This window comes from Sinocyclocheilus grahami, unplaced genomic scaffold, assembly GCF_001515645.1.
Source record: "Sinocyclocheilus grahami isolate Dianchi unplaced genomic scaffold, SAMN03320097.WGS_v1.1 scaffold76.1, whole genome shotgun sequence".
Lineage (NCBI taxonomy): Eukaryota > Metazoa > Chordata > Actinopteri > Cypriniformes > Cyprinidae > Sinocyclocheilus > Sinocyclocheilus grahami.
Window position 1 is genome coordinate 641,621 of NW_015505255.1, and position 20,331 is coordinate 661,951.

Consider the following 20,331-nt stretch of genomic DNA (forward strand, 5'->3'; position numbering starts at 1 on the left):
TAAACCTACATGTAGTTAATGCTTCCACGGAACCCACAAGACCCCCCCCCCCCTCATAAAACTACAGTAAAGGGATGAATAACTTGAAATTTGATTTGTGCATATGGACTAGTTTTATGGTGCTTAACAGTCACTATAAAATGTTGTTGAGTTACACTTTATTTTAAGGTGTCCTTGTTACAGTGTAATTATAAATTTAAGTACTTAAGTAATATTAATTAACTATGTATAGGGTTAGGATTAGGGTTTGGCTTAGGGTTACTTGCATGTAATTATGCATAATTAAGAGTTATTGTAATAGTTAATACATGTAACGTGCAACAAGGACACCTTAAAATAAAGTGTTACCAAATGTTCTATGTGAAAAGAAAAGAAAAATTCCTTTAGCTTTATGTAGAATATGTAACAGCACCCAGGTTTAGAACAACACGAGGGTAAGTGAATGAAATGATTTTTCCTTTTTAGTGAACTATTCCTTTAACTACCAGGGTGATTCAGAGAAAAGGCTCTGGCATGGTAATGTATGTCAGAGTTGGAGCAATAGCTAGAGAAGAGCGGACAGTCACACATGAGGTTATCACTTTATCAGTATCGCAGTTCTTGTGATCTGTGTTTAACCCATGAGACTAGTACCGTTTGACTAATCATCTCAGGTTAAACATACAGAAAGTTTATCATTAGGTAAACTTTCTTTGTTTCCATATTTAAACCGACATCTCTCAGCATTGTTTGTTCTCTGTCTAGGCCTTCTGAACTGCAAATACGGTCGAGGCTGGATGGAACACCACAAACTGGCCGTGAACTGCTTCCGCTTCTTTGGCAGTGGTCAGCGGATGTTTGGGAGGATTTCTGAGGAGTGCCTGTTTTTTCTCCATGCCGTTGAGCAGCATCAGGGGAAGCCCTTTAACCCTAAGCATCTTGTGACCAATGCTGTGTCCAACATCACCAACCTCATTATCTTCGGGCAACGTTTCACCTACGACGACAGCGATTTTCAACACATGATTGAGATCTTCAGCGAGAATGTGGAACTGGCAGCCAGTGGCTGGGCTTTCCTGTACAACGCCTTCCCCTGGATGGAGTACGTGCCCTTCGGGAAGCACCAAAAGCTCTTCCGCAACGCCAACAAGGTCTACGACTTCCTTCTGCAAATCATCAAGCGCTTCTCGCAGGATAGGGTACCCCAGTCGCCGCAACATTACATTGATGCCTACTTGGACGAAATGGAGCAGAGCGCCACCGATAAAGCTACATCTTTCTCTCAAGATAATCTCATTTTCTCTGTTGGAGAACTCATCATTGCGGGAACAGAGACTACCACAAATTGTCTGCGCTGGGCTATGCTCTACATGGCTCTGTATCCCAGGATACAAGGTTGGTGCCCACAGAGCAATGGGTATTTTTTCTCGTTTGCATCATTTGAATGTCGTTGCACTAATCACGTTACATTTTTTCCGTGCAGAAAAGGTCCAAATGGAGATCGATTGCATCCTGAATGGCAGACCACCTGCTCTTGAAGACAAGCAGAGGATGCCGTATGTGGAAGCAGTGCTGCATGAAGTCCTGCGCTTTTGCAATGTTGTCCCACTGGGCATCTTCCGCGCTACGTCTCAAGATGCGGTGGTGCGTGGCTACACTATCCCCAGGGGCACCATGGTCATCACTAACTTGTACTCGGTGCATTTTGATGAGAAGTACTGGAGTGACCCATCCATCTTCTGCCCAGAGCGGTTCCTTGACTGTAATGGCAAATTTGTCCGGCATGAAGCGTTTCTTCCTTTCTCCATAGGTAAACGGCAGATATTTGGGAAATCGGTCAATCTAGAAGATTTCCGTTGTTCTGATGTATCTGATTTCTGTGTGTTTGTCTTTAGGTAAGCGGCACTGTCTGGGAGAGCAGTTGGCCAGACTGGAGATGTTCTTGTTCTTCACCACATTGCTCCAGAGGTTCCATCTTCAGTTCCCCGAAGGCTTTATTCCAAGCCTCTCTCCGAAACTAGGCATGACCCTTCAGCCTCGATCGTACTCCATATGTGCCATCAGGAGACAGCAGTAAACCTTGCCCCGTGAGCTCTGGAACACATGCACTCACCTCAGGGGATCCTACTAAGAAAAGCAAACGGCAGAGCAGTTCCCCGTCTTAAATTCCATCAGCGGGGAATACTGACCTCTGATATTGACTTGTTAAATTCTCAGAACGTGTCCTCCATAGTTTCACAGAACCCAGCCTGAGAGTGATAAGAGTACTGCTACAGAACACATGCTCGGGAGAGCAAAGAATGAGCACGTGTGTTACCCAACGAGAATGTACATGAGGGTATCAAGATAAATGTAGCATGTATCTTTCATAACTTGAACCAATAAGTGTACTGTGTAGCAAACCGAACGTTGTGCTTGTCAATATGAGAAGAGCTTTTGTGTCAATGATTGACAGGGTTTAACTCTATAATGATTTTGAGGTCTGTCTTTTCCAGCATTCCTTGAATTCCCCCATTTCTGGAGTCGGGCAAGTGAGAGGAGAACAGCTCCCTTTCCCAGAAAGTTTTGGAAATGCTTGATGTCTCCCATTGGTTTAATGCCATATATCAATTCTGCAATAACGGCCCTGTCCCTAGTTTATCTCAGTGGAAAGAGACTGTCCAGAAATTTGAGCTGCAATATTTCTGACAGAAAAAAAATGGTGCTTTCATGAAAAGCTGGACTCCAATATACATTTTATAGCTCAATATTATTTTTAGTTCACTTTTAACAAGCTTTTTTTGCATGTTGTGATAAAAAAAAAGAAAAACCTGATAAAAAAATAGTATAAAATAAAGACAAAATAAGCCTTAATTTTGCGAGTTCCTAAGCTTTCTGTCTGCGACCTCTCTTTCAACTGTGCTGGAATTTTACGAAGCCAATTATACACCATATAAAGCTGGAAAAGGAGCATATAGATAGAAACCTCAAGATTTCCTGAGTGACTCGTGTAGTTGTACCAGTTGGTTTGGCACATATCAAAAATGAATGATTTTCAATGGCATTTTTTTTTTGCTCTAAGGGTTTGTTGATTGTGAACCTATGTAATATCTTATTTTCCTTCTGCAGTGCCTTCAAAACCCCCATGTTGTCACTGTAAAAACATTTATAGGCTAAAAAAATCTTTCCGGTCTGTTGTCTAAACTGCACAGGACCGGAAAACTCATTTAAAAGTGAAGTGACGGGTAGGGGCATTGTTGCTTTGGGTAAGCTGTCACAGAGATGCTGTCATCTGAAGAGATAAGGCTGGCCTTTCATACGACCCACACTTGGGGACTCATCATCCGCCGACTGTCATCTTACAGGCAGTTCCTCCCAGGAGAACACTTGGGCTTTCATCTGAGCACGAAGGAAACATGCAACTCGATGATGCTCAGTAGCACACTTAGATAATGTCAAAAACATGTTGCATCATAGAGATAATTCTGAAGGGTGAAGACATTCTGCTTGTGTTTGGACATCTCTTAATAGGTGAAAGGTCATGATCAATGCTTGTTCCTTCACTGCGGTGGTGCGATTAAAATGTTACATGTGTACCTGGATAATGTGGTTTGCGCAAGTATTATGATTCTACTATTAACAAGACCAGGGTTTTTCAAATGTTTTGATAGCAAGGACCCCCAACAATTTTTATCTCTTAGGGACCCTGAGAATTTTTCATGTATACAAAAAAAACGATCAGTAAAAAAGTACAATTGTTAAAGTAAATTGTCAAGTATTTTCAAGATAAAAATAAAAATGCCTTTAATATGCTGTACACTTAAAACATAAATTCTTTCCTCATAAGTAGACAGAGTATCTGAGAATTATGTTATGTATATATTTTTGTCTTTGATAAGCTGTCAACTAATTTTTTTAATCAAAAAATATTTACTTTTGAGATGACAGCTCAAGCTAAAAAAAAAAAAGTATAGTTTTTTGGGGAAAATACAAACTACATAAAATCAAATGTGTGAGGTCAGTACATTTTTAAAGAAATGAATACTCGTCAAGGATTAAAGCGATCAAAAGGGACCCTAAAGATGATTATAATCTTCATAATGTTCTATTCATGAAAGGATCCTGCTTTGTGGTTTACACATTTCTGAAGGATCATTTGACACTGAAGACTGGACTAATGACTGCTGAAAAAGTTTATAAAGTGAATTTACAATATTTCACCATGCTTTTGTTCATGTATTTATGGAGCCTCAGTGAACAAAACATGCAGATTTTTTCTTACCGTTTAAAAACTAGTACTGTCAATAGATTTAATTAATATCATAAGTGCAAACATCGACTTCTCTGACGGCTCTAACAGCCTTAAAATACATTCCCTGACGCCCCTAAAATAAATTTTTTAATTCAATTTTTGATTTTTTTTTTGCAGGCCCATTTTCACACACTAATTTGAAAACCCCGGACTTAGAACAGGCAAGTACACATCCGCTCCCATGCAAAACACAGAAGACAAAAAAAATGACACTGACAGGCAGAAATCAATTGAGAGACAGAGTGAAACTCTTGTTCAGGGATGGTGCTTTTATGACAGCTATAAATAATAACAAAAAATTCAGTTCTCCCCCACAACCCTGAAAAGGCTGAATGGTTACATCAGACATTGCCATCTAAATGCTACATAAAAAAGTGAATGCCATCGTAAAGTTACTGATGACAGGAACATCGGAGGTTACTGTGGTGTGACGAACCCCCAAAAGTGAGATACCACAGTCGAGTAAGTGGTCAACACGAGGGGATGGGGGCGCCGTGAAGCTCTGATCCACCGTCACCCTGCTTGGCAACCTGTTTGAGCCCAGCCGGGGTGAGCTCAGTGAAGTGGAGGGGAGAGTGGACGAACTGAGCCACACTGGAGTCCCGGAATCCAAGAACTGATGAATACACAGTCTGGACAGAAAAAGAGAAAGACCACAAGCTGCTTTGGGTGCGCACAAGCCCCCAACACAGAACACACCCTGAGCACAGGCCAAAAAAGTGACTAATGAACAAACCCACAAAGGGAGACAGAGACAGGGAAGCATCCGGCATCGCCACCAGCTTAAGAAATTAGGGGCTTTCGGCAAAAGAGTGGTTATGGGCAGGAACAAAAGACAGTGCACCCCAAAAAAACAACCAACAAACTGAAAAACAAAACACCCAAACACATCCACATCTGTAAATAGCATTAGATTTTTTTTTTTTAAACTCCTGAAACAAGATGATAATTACATGGTCTCAATGTACATAATATGTCAGCTGTATGTAGAAAACAGATGCATTGTTGATTAATTAAAAAATATATAATATAATATATATATTTATATATGCAAGTATTCTTTCGGTGCAGAGGTTAAACACTTGTTTGGTAGTAAAATGTGCACATTTATATCTTTTTTTTTTACTCTTAAATATACTAGCTTGATTTACACTGCCTACTTGAGAACTTTCCTCTACAGAGACAAAATGAGTTTTTGTTGAGGTGAGGCAGACCGAGAGAGAGAAAGAGACCCGGGTTCATCTCCGCCTCCCCGTCCTCCCCTCATTATTCTAGTGGAATGCCTAGAGTTCTTGCTTGAGACAAAAAAAAATATAGAACTATTAGTATTAAACTTGCCTTATGGTGAAGAATAAGAAAATACAAAGGAAAAAAAAAGTACAGCTTTCGAGGTGAAACCCTGAATTCCTTGAAAATGAACTGGCCGGATTTTGCGTTTGGCAATAATTAAAGTACAAGCATGTTCAAATAATGCCAAACATGAGGTTACCCCCCAAAGCAATGTTTAGTCTATGACATGCATGCTAACTCAAACATTTAGTTTTCAGTTAACTTCCCTGGCTCCCAATTCTTATCAGGGGGTCTTTGAAAAAATAAACATGGATATACTGGTCTGGAGCAGATGATAAAGATGGGGGTTAATATGTAGGACACTGCACTTTGGGGGAGCATCTTTTGTTGTTAGCGACTTTCAAGCTATTCATACAAAAAACAGAAACTTTTTTTTTTGTCCCACCTCTGAAAAGAATGATCGACGTACAAGTTGAAATTGCAGAATTAAATTTTCGCAAAAAACAAGGATCAATCCTTCACATGAATCCTGAGTAACCGTGAAAAAATATATCTATTTAAACGTAAAAAAGGAGAAACGTCCCTTCATTTGAACAACATTCCTGTCCCATTTGCGATGCTTTTAAACACAGACAGACTTTACAGAGAAACGACTGGCAACTCAGCATTCCTGAAGAGGAAAAAGGGGGAGCCGGGGGACACCACAAATGGAAAAAAAAGAAAGAAACAACCTTACAAACAACAAATGCAAACAAAAAACTGCAAGAAGGTGATCAACATGAATAAAAAGCATCCAAAACGATGCAGAAGTCAGGTCATTTTTCAGTCAAAATGTCAGGATTTGCACTTGTCCTAATAACTGTTCAGTAATACAGTGTTTTATGTCACCAGCATGAATTGGGGACTGCACATACAGTGCAGCGTGCATAGCCCATTTTCTGGACCACAAGAAAAATAAAAACAAACAATATTTTATATATATATATATTTTTTTTTTTAAAGTTCAGACAGGCACATTTTGACACTGAGCCTGAAACGGCTTCAGTCGCAGTCTTTCTATGTTTTTGAACTGTTCGCTTTGGTAACGGGTGTCAATTGCGTCATTGTCTTTTTCGTGTCCTTTTGGACTTAAGTACCTACGGGAGAGTTAAGAGCTCTACGTTTAAGGCCAGGGAACCATGGGATGGCACGATTCTCCCCTGCCTGTGTTCCTCTCCGTCTTGGTTTTAATCTCACAACACGATTCGGCGTCTTCAAAGCTCTGTTCGTTCTCCGCTGCTTCTCCATGGGGTGAAAGTGCATAGGAGTGGGGTTCCCACCAAAGGGTCCTCTCACAGTAGTAAGGCCTTTTTTTCAACACAATGTGAACTGCATTAGCTTCAGAGTGTCGGCACAGTGACGAATTTCAGCACGGGGAGATCCGCTAGGGTCTTCCTCTGGGTGTCAATGTGTGTGTTTGTGTAGGTGAAGGAGAGGGACGGGTCGTTTAAGCCCCTCGGTGAGCTTCGTTGCTTGTCCTTCTCCTCTGGCTACTGCCGTTCCTCCTCCTCGGCCTCCTCTTGAATAACCTGGATGTCGTCGGAGGAGGTGGTGGTGGACGGAGGAAGGCTGGGGCTCTCGGATCGCTGCTGCTGAGTCTCCAGCTCTTTGGCCTTCTCCTCTTCTTCGATGGTCTTCTTCCACACCTTGTGGTTCTCTGTTAAGTGCTGCATGATGCTGCAGAATAACCGACGTTGACCCTTCCTCCTCTCTGTAAGGAAAACTACTCAATTAGTGTGTGCGATACCCAAGTACTAAATTAAAATCTAAACACAAATGGTCTATCTTTTTACAGAACTGTATATTCATACTTGGTTCAAGATCCTCGTCCAGTTCTTCATCTTCCGTTTCAATGTCTTCCGTTTCTTCTTCATCGTCTGAGCCCTCCTCGTCAATCCAGTATCCCGGCAGCAAGCCGGCAGCATCGTAGGAGTTACAAAGAGGCCCGACGATGTGCGTGATAAAAGACTCCTGTAGCTTTGATAACTGTGGTGCCGAGCGATCCATGAAAGGGCTGATGGGTAATCCTAGAGTGGCTTCTTCATCACCCTGAAAAGGTGGAAATGCACAAATGTTGATCTCAAGCTGCTGTATGTTGTGTAAGTTATGTGAAGAGAATAGGACATACCTGCTCATAAAACTCATTGACGATACCCTCTGTCCATTTGAGGTGAAGGCTGCGTTCTTTGGCTGGCCCATTGATATCTGCCAGCTTAATGCACACTTGGCACACTAACAACCTGTCATTTTCATTAGTCCAGTCGATGCCTGGACTATTCACATCATTAACCTGTAAAAAAAAAGAAGAAAAGGATCAATCAGAGGATTAACCTAAAAATAGCACAACTTTCTGCAGTAGGTATGTTCAGGAGATATGTATTAAATTATAAATTTTTAAACACAGACTACCGGTCAAAATTAAGAATAAAGAAGTTTTCATGTTTTTGAAAGAAGTCTCTTATGCTCACCATGGTTACGTTTATTTGATCAAGAAAAACATTGTGAAATATTATTGCAATTTACAAATAACATTTAAAAATATGATTACAATTTAATATAACTGTTTTCTATTTGAATATATATAAAACGTCATTTATTCCTGTGATGGCCACGCTGAATTTCCAGCAGTCATTACTCCAGTCTTCAGTGTCACATGATCCTTCAGAAATCATTCTAATATGCAGATTTAGTGCTCGAGAAACATTTCTTATCAATGTGGGATGTTTTTGTTGCTTAATATTAAGATTAAAAATTTTCAACTAAGTTCATCAAAAGTGACAGAAAATAAATTTTGTAATGGTATAAAAGATTTCTATTTCAAATGAGTGCTGTTCTTTTGAGCTTTATAGTCATCAAAGAATCGACCAAAATTTTAAGAAGCAAAAACTGATTTTAACATTGATAAAAGCTATTATTAATAATTGAGCGATTTTTCTTATTATTATTTTGCAAATGATTTTCCATGTCTGGCCATGTTGATTCCTTTAGTTGAAAGGTTTAATTAACCTAGTTATATATGGGCGCAAGGTGCTGACTAGAGGTTGACATTACTTATGATCATTAAAAAAATAAAATAACATTGATCGGCAAATTAAAGGAGACTTATTATGCTCCTTTTTACAATATGTAATACAAGTTTCAGGTGTCCCCAGAATGTGTCTGTGAAGTTTCAGCTCAAAATACCCCACAGATCATTTATTATAACATTTTGAAAATGCCTATTTTGAGCGGAAGAAACAAGATGTTTTCGTGCATGTCTCTTTAAATGCAAAAGAGCTGCTGCTCCCCGCCCCCTTTTCCAGAATAGGGCTGTGCCTTTACAGCTCCTGGCTCCGATACTCTGCTGAAAACATCTGTTTGGCTTTAAATATCATGTCTATTGAGCTGAAATCATGCGTTTTAAACCATATTAGCTTCAACTTCTGATATACGGCTTTCTGCTAAACTAAGTTCTCTTTCATGTCTTATTGCGCTTAAACTGTCAAATACACAGAAGTTTGTTAAAAAAAACAGTCGGTTATGTCTGTGAAGGTAAACAGATGAGAAAGAAATCGCATGTTTATATTAGATCTGTGTGGCAGCAGCATAACAAACAGTAAATAAATCAATAAATCCATTGCTCTCTTGTTTCCTTTGAGGCTGGGACTCTAAACAGTGTTCTGTGCTCGTCAGTGCAGCTAAAGACAGAACGGTTAGCATGCTTTGCTCGAACTTTCACCATGGCGTTCGAACTGGTACACCATTGTCACACAATGGTGGCACCGTGGGTGGAAGCTGGCAGATCAAGGGGTGGTAATATTATAATAAGATCCCCTTTCTACAACACAGAGGGAGCGAAATCTGGTTTACTGGGTTGTTCTTTATCACATTTTCTGGGTTGGTAGATGCACCGGGGACCCAATCATAGCACTTAAACACGTAAAAAGTCAGATTTTCATGATATGTCACCTTTAAAAATCAGTAGTTTAGAGTTGGTCTGATTTATTATATCAACCACAACAAGCTATTGTGCTTGTGATTGATTATTGATATTGGTTGTTGATAGCATATCAATGCACCCCTACTACTGACCTTGGAATTAAACTCTGCTAGGAAGTCAAAGTGCTTCTTTAGGTCTGTTGCGAGGATGGCCTCGATGACTAGGAACCGAAAACGCTTAAACTCAACGTGGTCCAAACTGCACAGGAAGTTGAACTCCGGCTGGGAAAGAAACAGGCTCCAGGCAGAGGCTGCATGGTGGTTCTCCAAAACTGAACGGTCATTATACAACACCGCCTGTGTGAGAGAGAGTGTGGAGAGGTGGAAATAGGGAAAGAAAGATTAAGAAAAGAAGAGGGAAACATAGTGTGCATGAGTCAAGAGGTTCCTTGCTCTGATTACAAAAGCATATGCTTCTGATAAAAGATGGGCTGGTTTCACTTCTTGACACAACAGTGTGAAAACTAGATCAAATAGCCAAGACTTCTAATGATCTATTCAGAACCAAATTAACTATACAAATTCGAAGGTTCTTCTAAACTACAATTTGGGCATTACTCATGACTTACCTGAGGAGCGTTAGTGGCTACAAGAAAGGCATTTGTGCGCCCAGGGTGATCATAGTCATGCATAGCAGCTGCTACATATAGTGCCATGAGTTCCAGCGCAGGGATATTCCAGGCCAGACAGCCGTAACTGTCATCCGAGAATGAGGAACTATTGGACGTGGCATATGCCACCCTGCCTGGGGAAATTCCACTGTCCGAATCTAATAAATACAAAGAGTGACCATGCAAGAAGAGTGGTGAAACAATATTGCACATTCTTTCCAGGTGACAGTCCATTTCAAAATCAATACAGTGTCTTACATAACGACCTAGATGACACATGCAATCTTTTATTAGCTTGCTTTATTTTAAGTGTGAATTAGTCAATAGTTTACTATTTAAATTATCAGCTAATCACATGTGATAGAGATTAGCTGATAATCATTTTCATCGTATGGCTAACAACTGATGATAAATGGCTGATTTTAAAATTCTATTTGCTAGTATTTTTTCTAAATACATTTTAAATACTAAATACTAAAGCAATTTCTTTAAATGCTATAAGTGAATTTATTTAGACATTACAACATTACAATATGCGCCCCTGGACCACAAAACCAGTCTTAAGTCGCTGGGGTATATTTGTAGCAATAGCCAAAACTACATTGTATGGGTCAAAATTATAGATTTTTCTTTTATGCCAAAAATCATTAGGATATTAAGTAAAGATCATGTTCCATGAAGATATTTTGTAAATTTCCTACCATAAATATATTAAAACATAGCAGTAATAAGCATTGCTAAGGACTTCATTTGGACAACATTAAAGGTAATTTTCTCAATATTTTGATTTTTTTGCACCCTCAGATTCCAGATTTTCAAATAGTTGTATCTCGGCTAAATATTGTCCTATCCTAACAAACATCAATAGAAAGCTTATTTATTCAGCTTTCAGATTATGTATAAATCTCAATTTAAAAAAAAATTGACCCTTATGGTTTTGTGGTCCAGGGTCACATATACAGTAATGGAAATTAATTCTGAGCTCTGCTTAAGATAACAGTAAAAAGTTTTATTAAATTATTAGTGTTTTTAAAGATTCATTTTACAGGAACTAGAGGGATAGTTTATCCCAAAAATTTTAATTTTGTCATCATTCACGCACCATCATGTCGTTCCAAACCTGTATGAATTTCTTTATTATGTTGACCATAAAAGAAGATATTTTGAAGAATACAGTCCCCATTGACTTCCCTTCCATAGTATTTTGTTCCCTACTATGGACGTCAGTTAGGACCAACAACTGTTTGGTTCTTCAAAATATCTTCTTTTGTGTTAAACATAAAGAAACTTAAACAGGTTTGGGACGACATAAGGGTGAATAATTGATGACAAAATTATTTTTTTTTGCAGAACTATTACTTTAAGATGGCAGTAAAAGTAATCTGTCAAAATCAGGGGGAATGGGAATGTAAAATGCCGAATATATCCAATTTAGATACCTGAAATAAAATAAAAAATCTCTAATATCAGACAATAATCAATATATAACCATACACAAATGCAGCATTTATGTATGAAACATATTTATTCAATTTAATTAATCAAAATCCTCAAAAAAACATGTAGATTAAATGAGAAATTGTTATAAAAGTAAATATACACTCTATATACACACAAATACACTACTCTATACACAATTATATCAATTGTTCTGCAAATGAAACACTTGCCAAACACATACACAAACACATATATACAGGTGCATCTCAATAAATTAGAATGTCATGGAAAAGTTCATTTATTTCAGTAATTAAGATGCACCTGTATATACACGTCAAGATCTGTGCAGTAATGTTCAGAGAATTTTTTTTTTATTCCTTGTGCATTATTTCTTCGCTGCTAATTCAAACTTGCACAGGCCTAAAGAAGTCACTAATGAAATAAGATAACCAAACACTGCCAAGAGGCTGCAATTAAGCTGACTGTTTTAACAGCAAACCAAATATTCTGAAACCGTACTCCATCTCTTTCACAAAGATTTTTGAATATTTTGCAACTCTGTATTTGAGCCAGCAAGTGAAGTCACTGGTCTCAGTGTGATTCAACACCTCTGCCTGCCAGAGCTGGCTGCTGCGTGGAACAGCAGCAGAGTGACTCAGAGTCAACTCCATTTGAGAAATTACAAGGGCCATCAGCAGACTTAAAATAAGACTCGGACATGCTGAGCCAGCAGCCACCTCAGATCTCAATCGCAATAGAGGATCTCTTATCGGAAAGCATTTGCGCCGCTGGCTGGAATAGCGAAGACCGGGCAGCGGCGATGGCCTCTAATTTATTTCCGATGGATCAGGAGGTATGCTAGATATAATTAGAGACAGGACTGACGATACAGATGTTCTAACCTGAATCTGTCTATCATGTACTCCATATTACCATTTTATCCAGTGCCTTAACTAAGGGCACAATGATGGTAGATCATGAATCGACCATTGTGGGATTTGAACCTACAACCTTCAGTTACCAGTCTACTTGATGCCAAAACTATAATGGAGTGTGAGAGTACAGATGTACCTGTATCACTTCCTGTGACATGCTCATTATGGATCTGCTGAAAGCCTGGGATTGGCCGGGTGGTAAGATACCACACCGCATGAAGGACGTCAGTGGCATGGACACGGTTGTGATCTGAAGGAAGAACAGAAAATAGCGCTTCACTGGAATTGTTTCCAACCGTTCCCAGCTTCACAAGACCCAAATCTTCACTGTGCTCCAATTCGAGAAATACTGGAACAATTCTAACCCAGTTTTCAAGTTTAACTTCAAACAAGATTTTTTTTATTCTCACAGGGGATGTCACGATAGCCGTTCTCCAGAGCGCAAAAGTACGTCATGAATTCCCGCACAGGGATTTTGAAGATTTCGAACAGACCCGTGTCCTGGAACAAAGTGTACGCCACCTGAGAGAATGTAACAAACAGAACTTCATTAAGACAAGACAAGCAGTGAGCCATCGAGTCCCTGCAGATTCATGTTTACTTGCACGGAGTACTGAGAAGGACCACTCGCACGCATTACATTCAGCTAAATCTATGAAATGCCAGTCACATCAAATCAGACAATAAAAGTGTGTAATTACGTGGATTTAACTAAACGGGAATGGTTTTAATTAGCTAAACGAGAACTATGTTTTCCACCAAAGTAAAAAAAAAAAATTTAATTTTCCCAAATCTCAGGCCTTTTATTAGCTTAATCATTTCAACAGGATCTTTTCATACTTAGAGGTACAAAGCACTAACATAGCTGAGAATTCTGCCAGTCTTTCCTCCCGTCATCTCCATCAGCTCAAAGATCTGGAAGTTCCAGGTGTTGATCCTTTCCATGAGTGCTTCATGGACCACCAGCGTAGAGTCCAACCTAAACTCCTCGTCTCCCTACCAGAGATCAATCACAGTCAGCTGACAGTAGGTAGAAGGTGTTGCAGTAATCACAGCTTAGTCTTGCAGGAAAAAGTCATGCTTAGCATCTTTTCCAGAGATAACAAGGAAAGGCTTTTACTAAGTCAGATAAATTGATGTTGTCCTCACAGGCTCTTACTGTAGACCCCTTTGGGCAGAAAGGGTTTGCAGAGAGATCCACTCAAGATTCACAGCTATAAATCCAGCAACTACATAATAATGCAAAAGCATGGGAATGCAAATAAGCACTCTGCTTCTAAACTCCACTCGGCTTGTTCAACAGCTGGCCACTTTAACAACTGCCAGATTGGCCAATAAAAGGAGTAGGAGAGCGGTGGAATCAAGACGAGGGCATTTCAGGTTACGTGAAAGAAAAGCTCTTCTCTTGCGGGGCTTTCTTAGGCGAAACAGCACTTCATAAATTAAAATTATTAATCCACAAGCAACACTGGATCTTTATTTCAGTTCCTGAGGCAATGTTCTAGACATTATTAAAATGAAACCATGTGGGGATAAAGTGTACATGTAGTTCAGCATGTGTGTGTGCTCTACCTCAGGATACAATGAGGACTGCTCCGTACTGGAGGTCTGTTCCTCTCCCTCAGGCTGGCTATTTAGTTTTTCCCCTGCTGTGTCTGCAGTCCTCTCCTCCTGAGACTCTGCCTCTAAGCTCTCCTCTCGGATCAAGTTTTCCCCACCATACTCCGCTCCTTCAGCTAAGAAAGCGAGCAAAAGCATCATTTTGAGTAATAAACCTAAGGATGGAATCAGGAATGACTCTTTTGTGATAAATGGCATTAATGTTATTAACTTTACCTGAGCGTGTTCTTTGCATCTCATTGGCTGTTACATGATGGCCCTCACCCACCTCTATGCTAGCCACACTTTTTATCATCTGTCGGCCACAACTACAAAAAAAACAAACAAAGAAACCCAATTAATTATGTCGTTTATGAGATACAACCTAATTGCAAGGAGAAGGGTTCTAGATGTTACAGTACCTGGTGCACAAGGGGGCCGAGGAGGGACCTCGATACTGCTGCTGGAAATCAGGCGAGCTCAGTGTGTAGCCCAGTGGTTTGTGCAGGTTGACACTGGGCTTGGTGAGGAAATCGGCAGTGTCTGGGAACTCCACTGGACTTTTATCATCTGTCGGCCACAACTACAAAAAAAACAAACAAAGAAACCCAATTAATTATGTCGTTTATGAGATACAACCTAATTGCGAGGAGAAGGGTTCTAGATGTTACAGTACCTGGTGCACAAGGGGGCCGAGGAGGGACCTCGATACTGCTGCTGGAAATCAGGCGAGCTCAGTGTGTAGCCCAGTGGTTTGTGCAGGTTGACACTGGGCTTGGTGAGGAAATCGGCAGTGTCTGGGAACTCCACTGGAGAGCGTGTGACCAGAGAGGAGCCGGGAGCAGCAGGGGGACTGTGACTCGGGGAGCTGACGGGACTCAGGCTGGGAGAAGCACCTATAGACACGAAAATCAATATCTACTCGTTTATCCAAAAATACATTTTAAAAAATGTAATTCATACAAAAAAGATCAAGTACATTCCTGCTATGATTTAATTTCTGAATTAAAATCATTTAGATTTTTTTTTTGAGGGCTTTAAGTCAAGGTGGTGCAATTGTACAGAGACCACTGTAAAGGTCAGTATTAAAATACTGAAATTCTTGAAAAAGTAATGTTGGCATAAACCAAATATTATTGCTTTTCTGTCCAATTAAATAAGTGTGGTGTAGTCAACATACTGTACAGGTGGCCATTTTGTTGTCATGCAACAAGAAAACAACCAGAAAGGACCCCCCCCCCCCCTCATGTTGTGTGTCAAGATCAGTGACCATTGACTTCCATTATATGGACAAAAACATGAAAGACATTTCTCAAAATATCTTTTATAAGTTCCACAGAAGAAAGATAGCCAAACAGGTTTGGAACAACATGAGGGTGAATAAAGAATGACAAAATTTTCATTTTTGATGTACTATAAATTTAAGTATTCTATATCTCACACACATTCATTCATTTATTTAACTTTGGAAAATGTATTTTTACGTTTTACTTGCTGGTTACCCCACACATTTTTTAAAACCAGTCTATAAACCAAAATATATAAGTAGAATAGGTTTAACAATTTTTTTTTTACTTTTTCTTAAAAATGAATAAATACAGACAGACAGACAGACAGACAGACAGACAGATAGACAGATAGATAGATAGATAGATAGATAGATAGATAGATAGATAGATAGATAGATAGATAGATATTGGCTTAAGTATTTTATACTAGATTTCGATTGTTGATGTACTATAAATTTAAGTATTCTATATCTCACACACATTCATTCATTTATTTAACTTTGGAAAATGTATTTTTACGTTTTACTTACTGGTTACCCCACACATTTTTTAAAACCAGTCTATAAACCAAAATATATAAGTAGAATAGGTTTAACAATTTTTTTTTTACTTTTTCTTAAAAATGAATAAATACAGACAGACAGACAGACAGACAGATAGACAGATAGATAGATAGATAGATAGATAGATAGATAGATAGATAGATAGATAGATAGATAGAAAGATAGATATTGGCTTAAGTATTTTATACTAGATTTCGATTTATTTGTTATTTACCAACATAAGAAGAGGACAGCTTTTGAAATAATGCCACCTCCACAATTATGACATGTAAATCAGTCTGGCTAATCTCCTAACTTTTACAAAATTTGATATGAAAGGAAGGTTATTTCACTCTTGATGGTTGCAGACCTGGTCTTCTGGGTATTGTGTGGCCATAGGAGAGTGTGACGGAGGAGGATCTCTGTTTAGGAATAGTCAGCAAGTTGCTGTTGGGCCCATTAGAAACACAACTCTGGCTGTAGGGTAAAAAAAAAAAAAAGAAGAAATGTATAGAAGTCACACAGCGGAGATAACAATTTTACTGATAGGTGACAGCATAATAAAATGACTTAATCTAAATACTTAATAAAAAAAGACATGGTGGTATGGAGTATTTTATGAATGACTGAATGTTCCATGTGAGCCTAAATCAATTTTTATTAGATGAAGTTTCTTTAGGGATTCTCAACCCAGATTCTGACCGATCGCTTTTTAATACTGCCACCTTGAGGACAAAGAGTAAAATTACAGAAAGCACTAAAACCTTAACTATTTGGTCATATTATGTCACGCTTGGTGGCGATTACCAATCCACAGATTCAAATGCACCAGTGTTCCTGTCCTTGCCCGACCCAGAGGAGTACAGAGAGTGCACTAAGATGTAAGAGTGCAGTCGTGAGGCAGTTTGAGAGCTCTGACCTGCTGAGCTCAGAGTGAGATCTCCTTCCACGTTCCCAGCGTGACGAGGCAGACTCCAGTGGGGGCAGAGAGGAAGAGGCTGAACTGCGCCTCAGCTGAGGGGTAGGGAGACTATTCCTGCTGCTCAGACCCTGAAAGTACAAGGTCATTAGGAAGTACTCAATAAACAGGCATGACTTACAGTGCACCAGTCGCAGGGACAATACCTCTGGAGATATCCAAGGGCACAACTGTGCTCAAGGGCACAAAGATGATGGCTACTAGCAGGGACTGAACCAGCAAATGCCCTAATGTCCCTGTATTGATCACTTAGCCCCAAGTTAATATTTTAAAACTCTCTCCTAAACTGCCTTCTCACTCATTTGTAGTATTTAAAAGTATTATCTTATTATAGTAAGTCATTGCATTTGGACGGTTCATGAAACAGTCAAGCAGTTTTTTAATTTGGTGCCCAAGAAATATTTTTATTATTATCAATGTTGAAAAAAGGTCCTGCTTAAGTTTTTTTTTGGAAATTGAGATATACTCTTTTTTTCAGGATTCTTTGAAGAATAGAATCAAAGCTTATTTTTTTTTAATTATCTAAAGACATTATAAATGTGACAAATGTAGTGTTCTTACAGAAAATAAATAAATAAATAAAAATCGTACTGACTCCAAACTTTTGACCAATAGTGTATAATATTGGTTCCATAATGGTGATTAGCTGATATCAGAGCCGTTTTTTTTTCATTCATTGTTATTGTCTATATTGCATATACAGTGGCTCATACTGGAAATGTAATTGTGCCACATTTCCCATATTATTAGACTTAACTTTTCATAATAAATATCCATCTATCAGACTATACATTATAATGATGTGATGCCTAAATTCATTTTAAGCATTTAAAACCACTGATTTTACTTTTTTAGTATAAACTGTAATTTATTTTGACAAAATAGCACAGAAATTTACTTTTTGGTCAGTAATCTGCCTTAACATGTATATAATTATCAGATTACCAGCACTGGTCATATCTTTAATATCAGTGCACAGAAAAATACATTCGATTCTAAAATTATTATAATTATTAATTATAAACACAAGATATGTTTATCCCTAAATATATAACTATTGTCCCTTGAGCAACAACAATATGACAGCTACTTTTTGTTAGTAGTTTGTGTGTTGCTACCTACTTTTTTAAAAGCGTAGCTTGACTGCAGTTACACTACTTCAAATTATGAGTGACTTGTAGCTCGGTGAGGAAAGTCTCTTTCCCAACACTGCGGCTCACCTACCTTCAGTGGCTTTCTCTCTCCTCTCTCTGAGGGGTCTTCGATCTCAGCGCAGGGGTAGAAGCCGGGGAAGGGGGTGAAGGGGTTGACCCGGGGCCGGCACGACCCAGAGAAAGCTCCCATGAGGCTGCTCACACTGCGCAGTGACGAGAGGACGTGTGGTGAGAGAGACGGGTCCATCAGCAGGTCTGAGACCAGGTTTCTGGCCTCGTTTATCACAGAGAGATCCACACCATTGCCACTCACTGCACCCTAAGCAGACAAAGATTAGAATGTCCATAGAATGCAAAATTAGGAAATCTGCTGCATAAAGAAACAACAATTTACCCTGTATGTATCGGTTTATGTGACTTATACTGCCTCCTTGTGGTCATTTAGAAGTACAGCATGATTTTATACATTTTTACATTTGGCAGACACTTTTATCCGAAGTGATTTACATTGCATTAAATCTACACCTTTTATCAGTTCATGCACTCCCTGGGAATCAAACCCATAACTTTGGTGTTTTTAGCGCCATGCAATGTTTGAGCTACAGCAACGCTACAGCATGTCATCCCAATACTCCAGTCTTGTGCCAGTAGTAACTGTAGCAAAGAATGACTCATTCTCAGAGCCATCCATTTGATAAATCCAGTCAAGTAGCACAGACAGTTTTTGATGATATCCACTCAGCGGGGAAAAAGCAACCGTTCATAATGATATTACAGGAAGAACTCTGGGTCTCTATAAACTCAGCTAGTTTTAATCCATCTTCAGCCTTGTGCGTACATGCTGAGCTCATTTTATTGATTGTATTTAATTCAGACCTACATCATTTTTTTTTAAGGGGGTGGTGGTTCTGATGAAAGTAATAAAGTAGAGTGGCGGCACTGCTGCGACCTGCGTGTGTGTGTGTGCTCACATGTGTGTGGTAAAAGTGCACAGCGAGCACTTCCTCCGGGCTTTGACGTCATTTGGCAAGCTTTATGTGAGCCAGGATGAGGGTTATCCACTCGCAGGTCAGCCGCAGTAATGAGCAGCGGGCAGATGGAGGGGCTACAGGCCTCAGCATGCTAACAGGCTACAAACTGTTCTCAGATGGACCATATGAGGCTCATTCAGACGGAAAGAAAGTAAGTGAGAGGAGATGCTGGTCTGTATGTGACGGACCACAAAGATTACTCTCTTATTCCAGGCTGGACATAATAACTTTCGAATTATATATTTCTAAAACATAAATGTGCTTAACATTTAGTACCAGGCATTCTGAATAAATGATTACTAAATACATTTTATACATTGATTTATAAATGAAAGTAGCTCACAAAGGTTCATAAAAAGTGAATTAAAAACATAGTCTGCTCTAGATATTGGCTGTTTAAGCCAGAATGTCATGGGAGTGCAGTTACCTAATAAAACTTACATAAATCATGCTGAGAAAATGTTGAAAAGCTGAATAGGAGTTGTACTGACCTGATATTGTGGCTTGTACCATTGTTTAAGGTCCCAGTCCCACAGGATCATCTAAAGTACACAAAACAAAGGCTCTTTAAAGCACATTTCATTCACGACCGCCACCCTGCACAAAACCTATGGAAATTTAAGACAAAGAAGCAGATAAATTAGTTATTTTTATGTTTCACCATGTAAAAATAAACCCATTTCTACGCATTGGTTTGAACAAGCGTTTGATGTGAGATTGAACGTTTTGTCAACACCTGAGCAATGCTTTTCGTGAGCTGAAAGCTGCTAAACGAAAACCTTTCTGGCGCTTGCAGGGAAAAAAAGAAAACCACTGTAACCACAATGAGACGTCAACAATAGCGCTCACAGATCTTATCTAGCCAAACTACGTCATTTGACTGCATTTCCACATTATCTGTCTCAGAGGCTCAGAGGAAAGTCACCCAACAGAAGCCAAGTCCCACAACACTATCACCAAGATAGGTCACAGGCTGTGTCTGTTTTTTGGTATCTTCGTAGCAAAGCAACTTTTACAGTTACACTGCAAAACAAGTTGTCCAAATATACATATATTAAAAAAATATGATTGAATGGTCTTGTAGACTGAAACTTGACTAATCCATATACCAAATTAGAGGCCCAAACTTGCACAAGTCACAATCAACATGTTTATAGCAACAAAACAAATATGC

General features: G+C 39.1%; 2 protein-coding genes across 4 annotated transcripts in view; one reads left to right on the plus strand and one right to left on the minus strand.

The window, feature by feature from the left end:
• Positions 1-2,784, plus strand: part of LOC107585944 (vitamin D 25-hydroxylase) — a 5,436-nt gene extending 2,652 nt beyond the window's left edge. Inside the window, exons 3-6 of one of the 2 annotated variants that reach the window (XR_001609306.1) lie at positions 745-1,374; positions 1,463-1,789; positions 1,875-2,317; positions 2,475-2,784. Coding sequence is in view for 1 of the 2 variants with exons in the window: in XM_016273135.1 (XP_016128621.1) it covers positions 745-1,374; positions 1,463-1,789; positions 1,875-2,056 (1,139 nt within the window). In the remaining variant the exon portion in view is untranslated. Of the gene's footprint in view, positions 1-744; positions 1,375-1,462; positions 1,790-1,874 lie in introns of both variants that reach the window. The other variant, XM_016273135.1, reaches the window with a different exon arrangement.
• A 1,735-nt stretch (positions 2,785-4,519) lies between these two features.
• On the minus strand, positions 4,520-19,744 carry LOC107585943 (cGMP-inhibited 3',5'-cyclic phosphodiesterase B-like). Of its 2 annotated transcripts, XM_016273133.1 has the most exons (16): positions 19,649-19,744; positions 18,197-18,445; positions 16,913-17,043; positions 16,364-16,470; positions 14,967-15,058; positions 14,585-14,712; positions 14,400-14,491; positions 14,136-14,299; positions 13,425-13,559; positions 12,974-13,085; positions 12,700-12,813; positions 10,147-10,346; positions 9,671-9,874; positions 7,728-7,889; positions 7,411-7,648; positions 4,520-7,310 (listed from the first exon to the last, which is right to left on the minus strand). In XM_016273133.1, exons 1-16 carry the CDS (start codon positions 19,697-19,699, stop codon positions 7,090-7,092), a joined length of 2,400 nt encoding a protein of 799 aa, XP_016128619.1. In that variant the 5' UTR covers positions 19,700-19,744; the 3' UTR covers positions 4,520-7,089. The 2 variants fall into 2 exon arrangements, with proteins under 2 accessions (XP_016128619.1, XP_016128620.1); XM_016273134.1 differs by lacking the exon at positions 14,585-14,712 and having other exon boundaries at positions 14,839-15,058.
• Between the last annotated feature and the right edge of the window lie 587 nt (positions 19,745-20,331).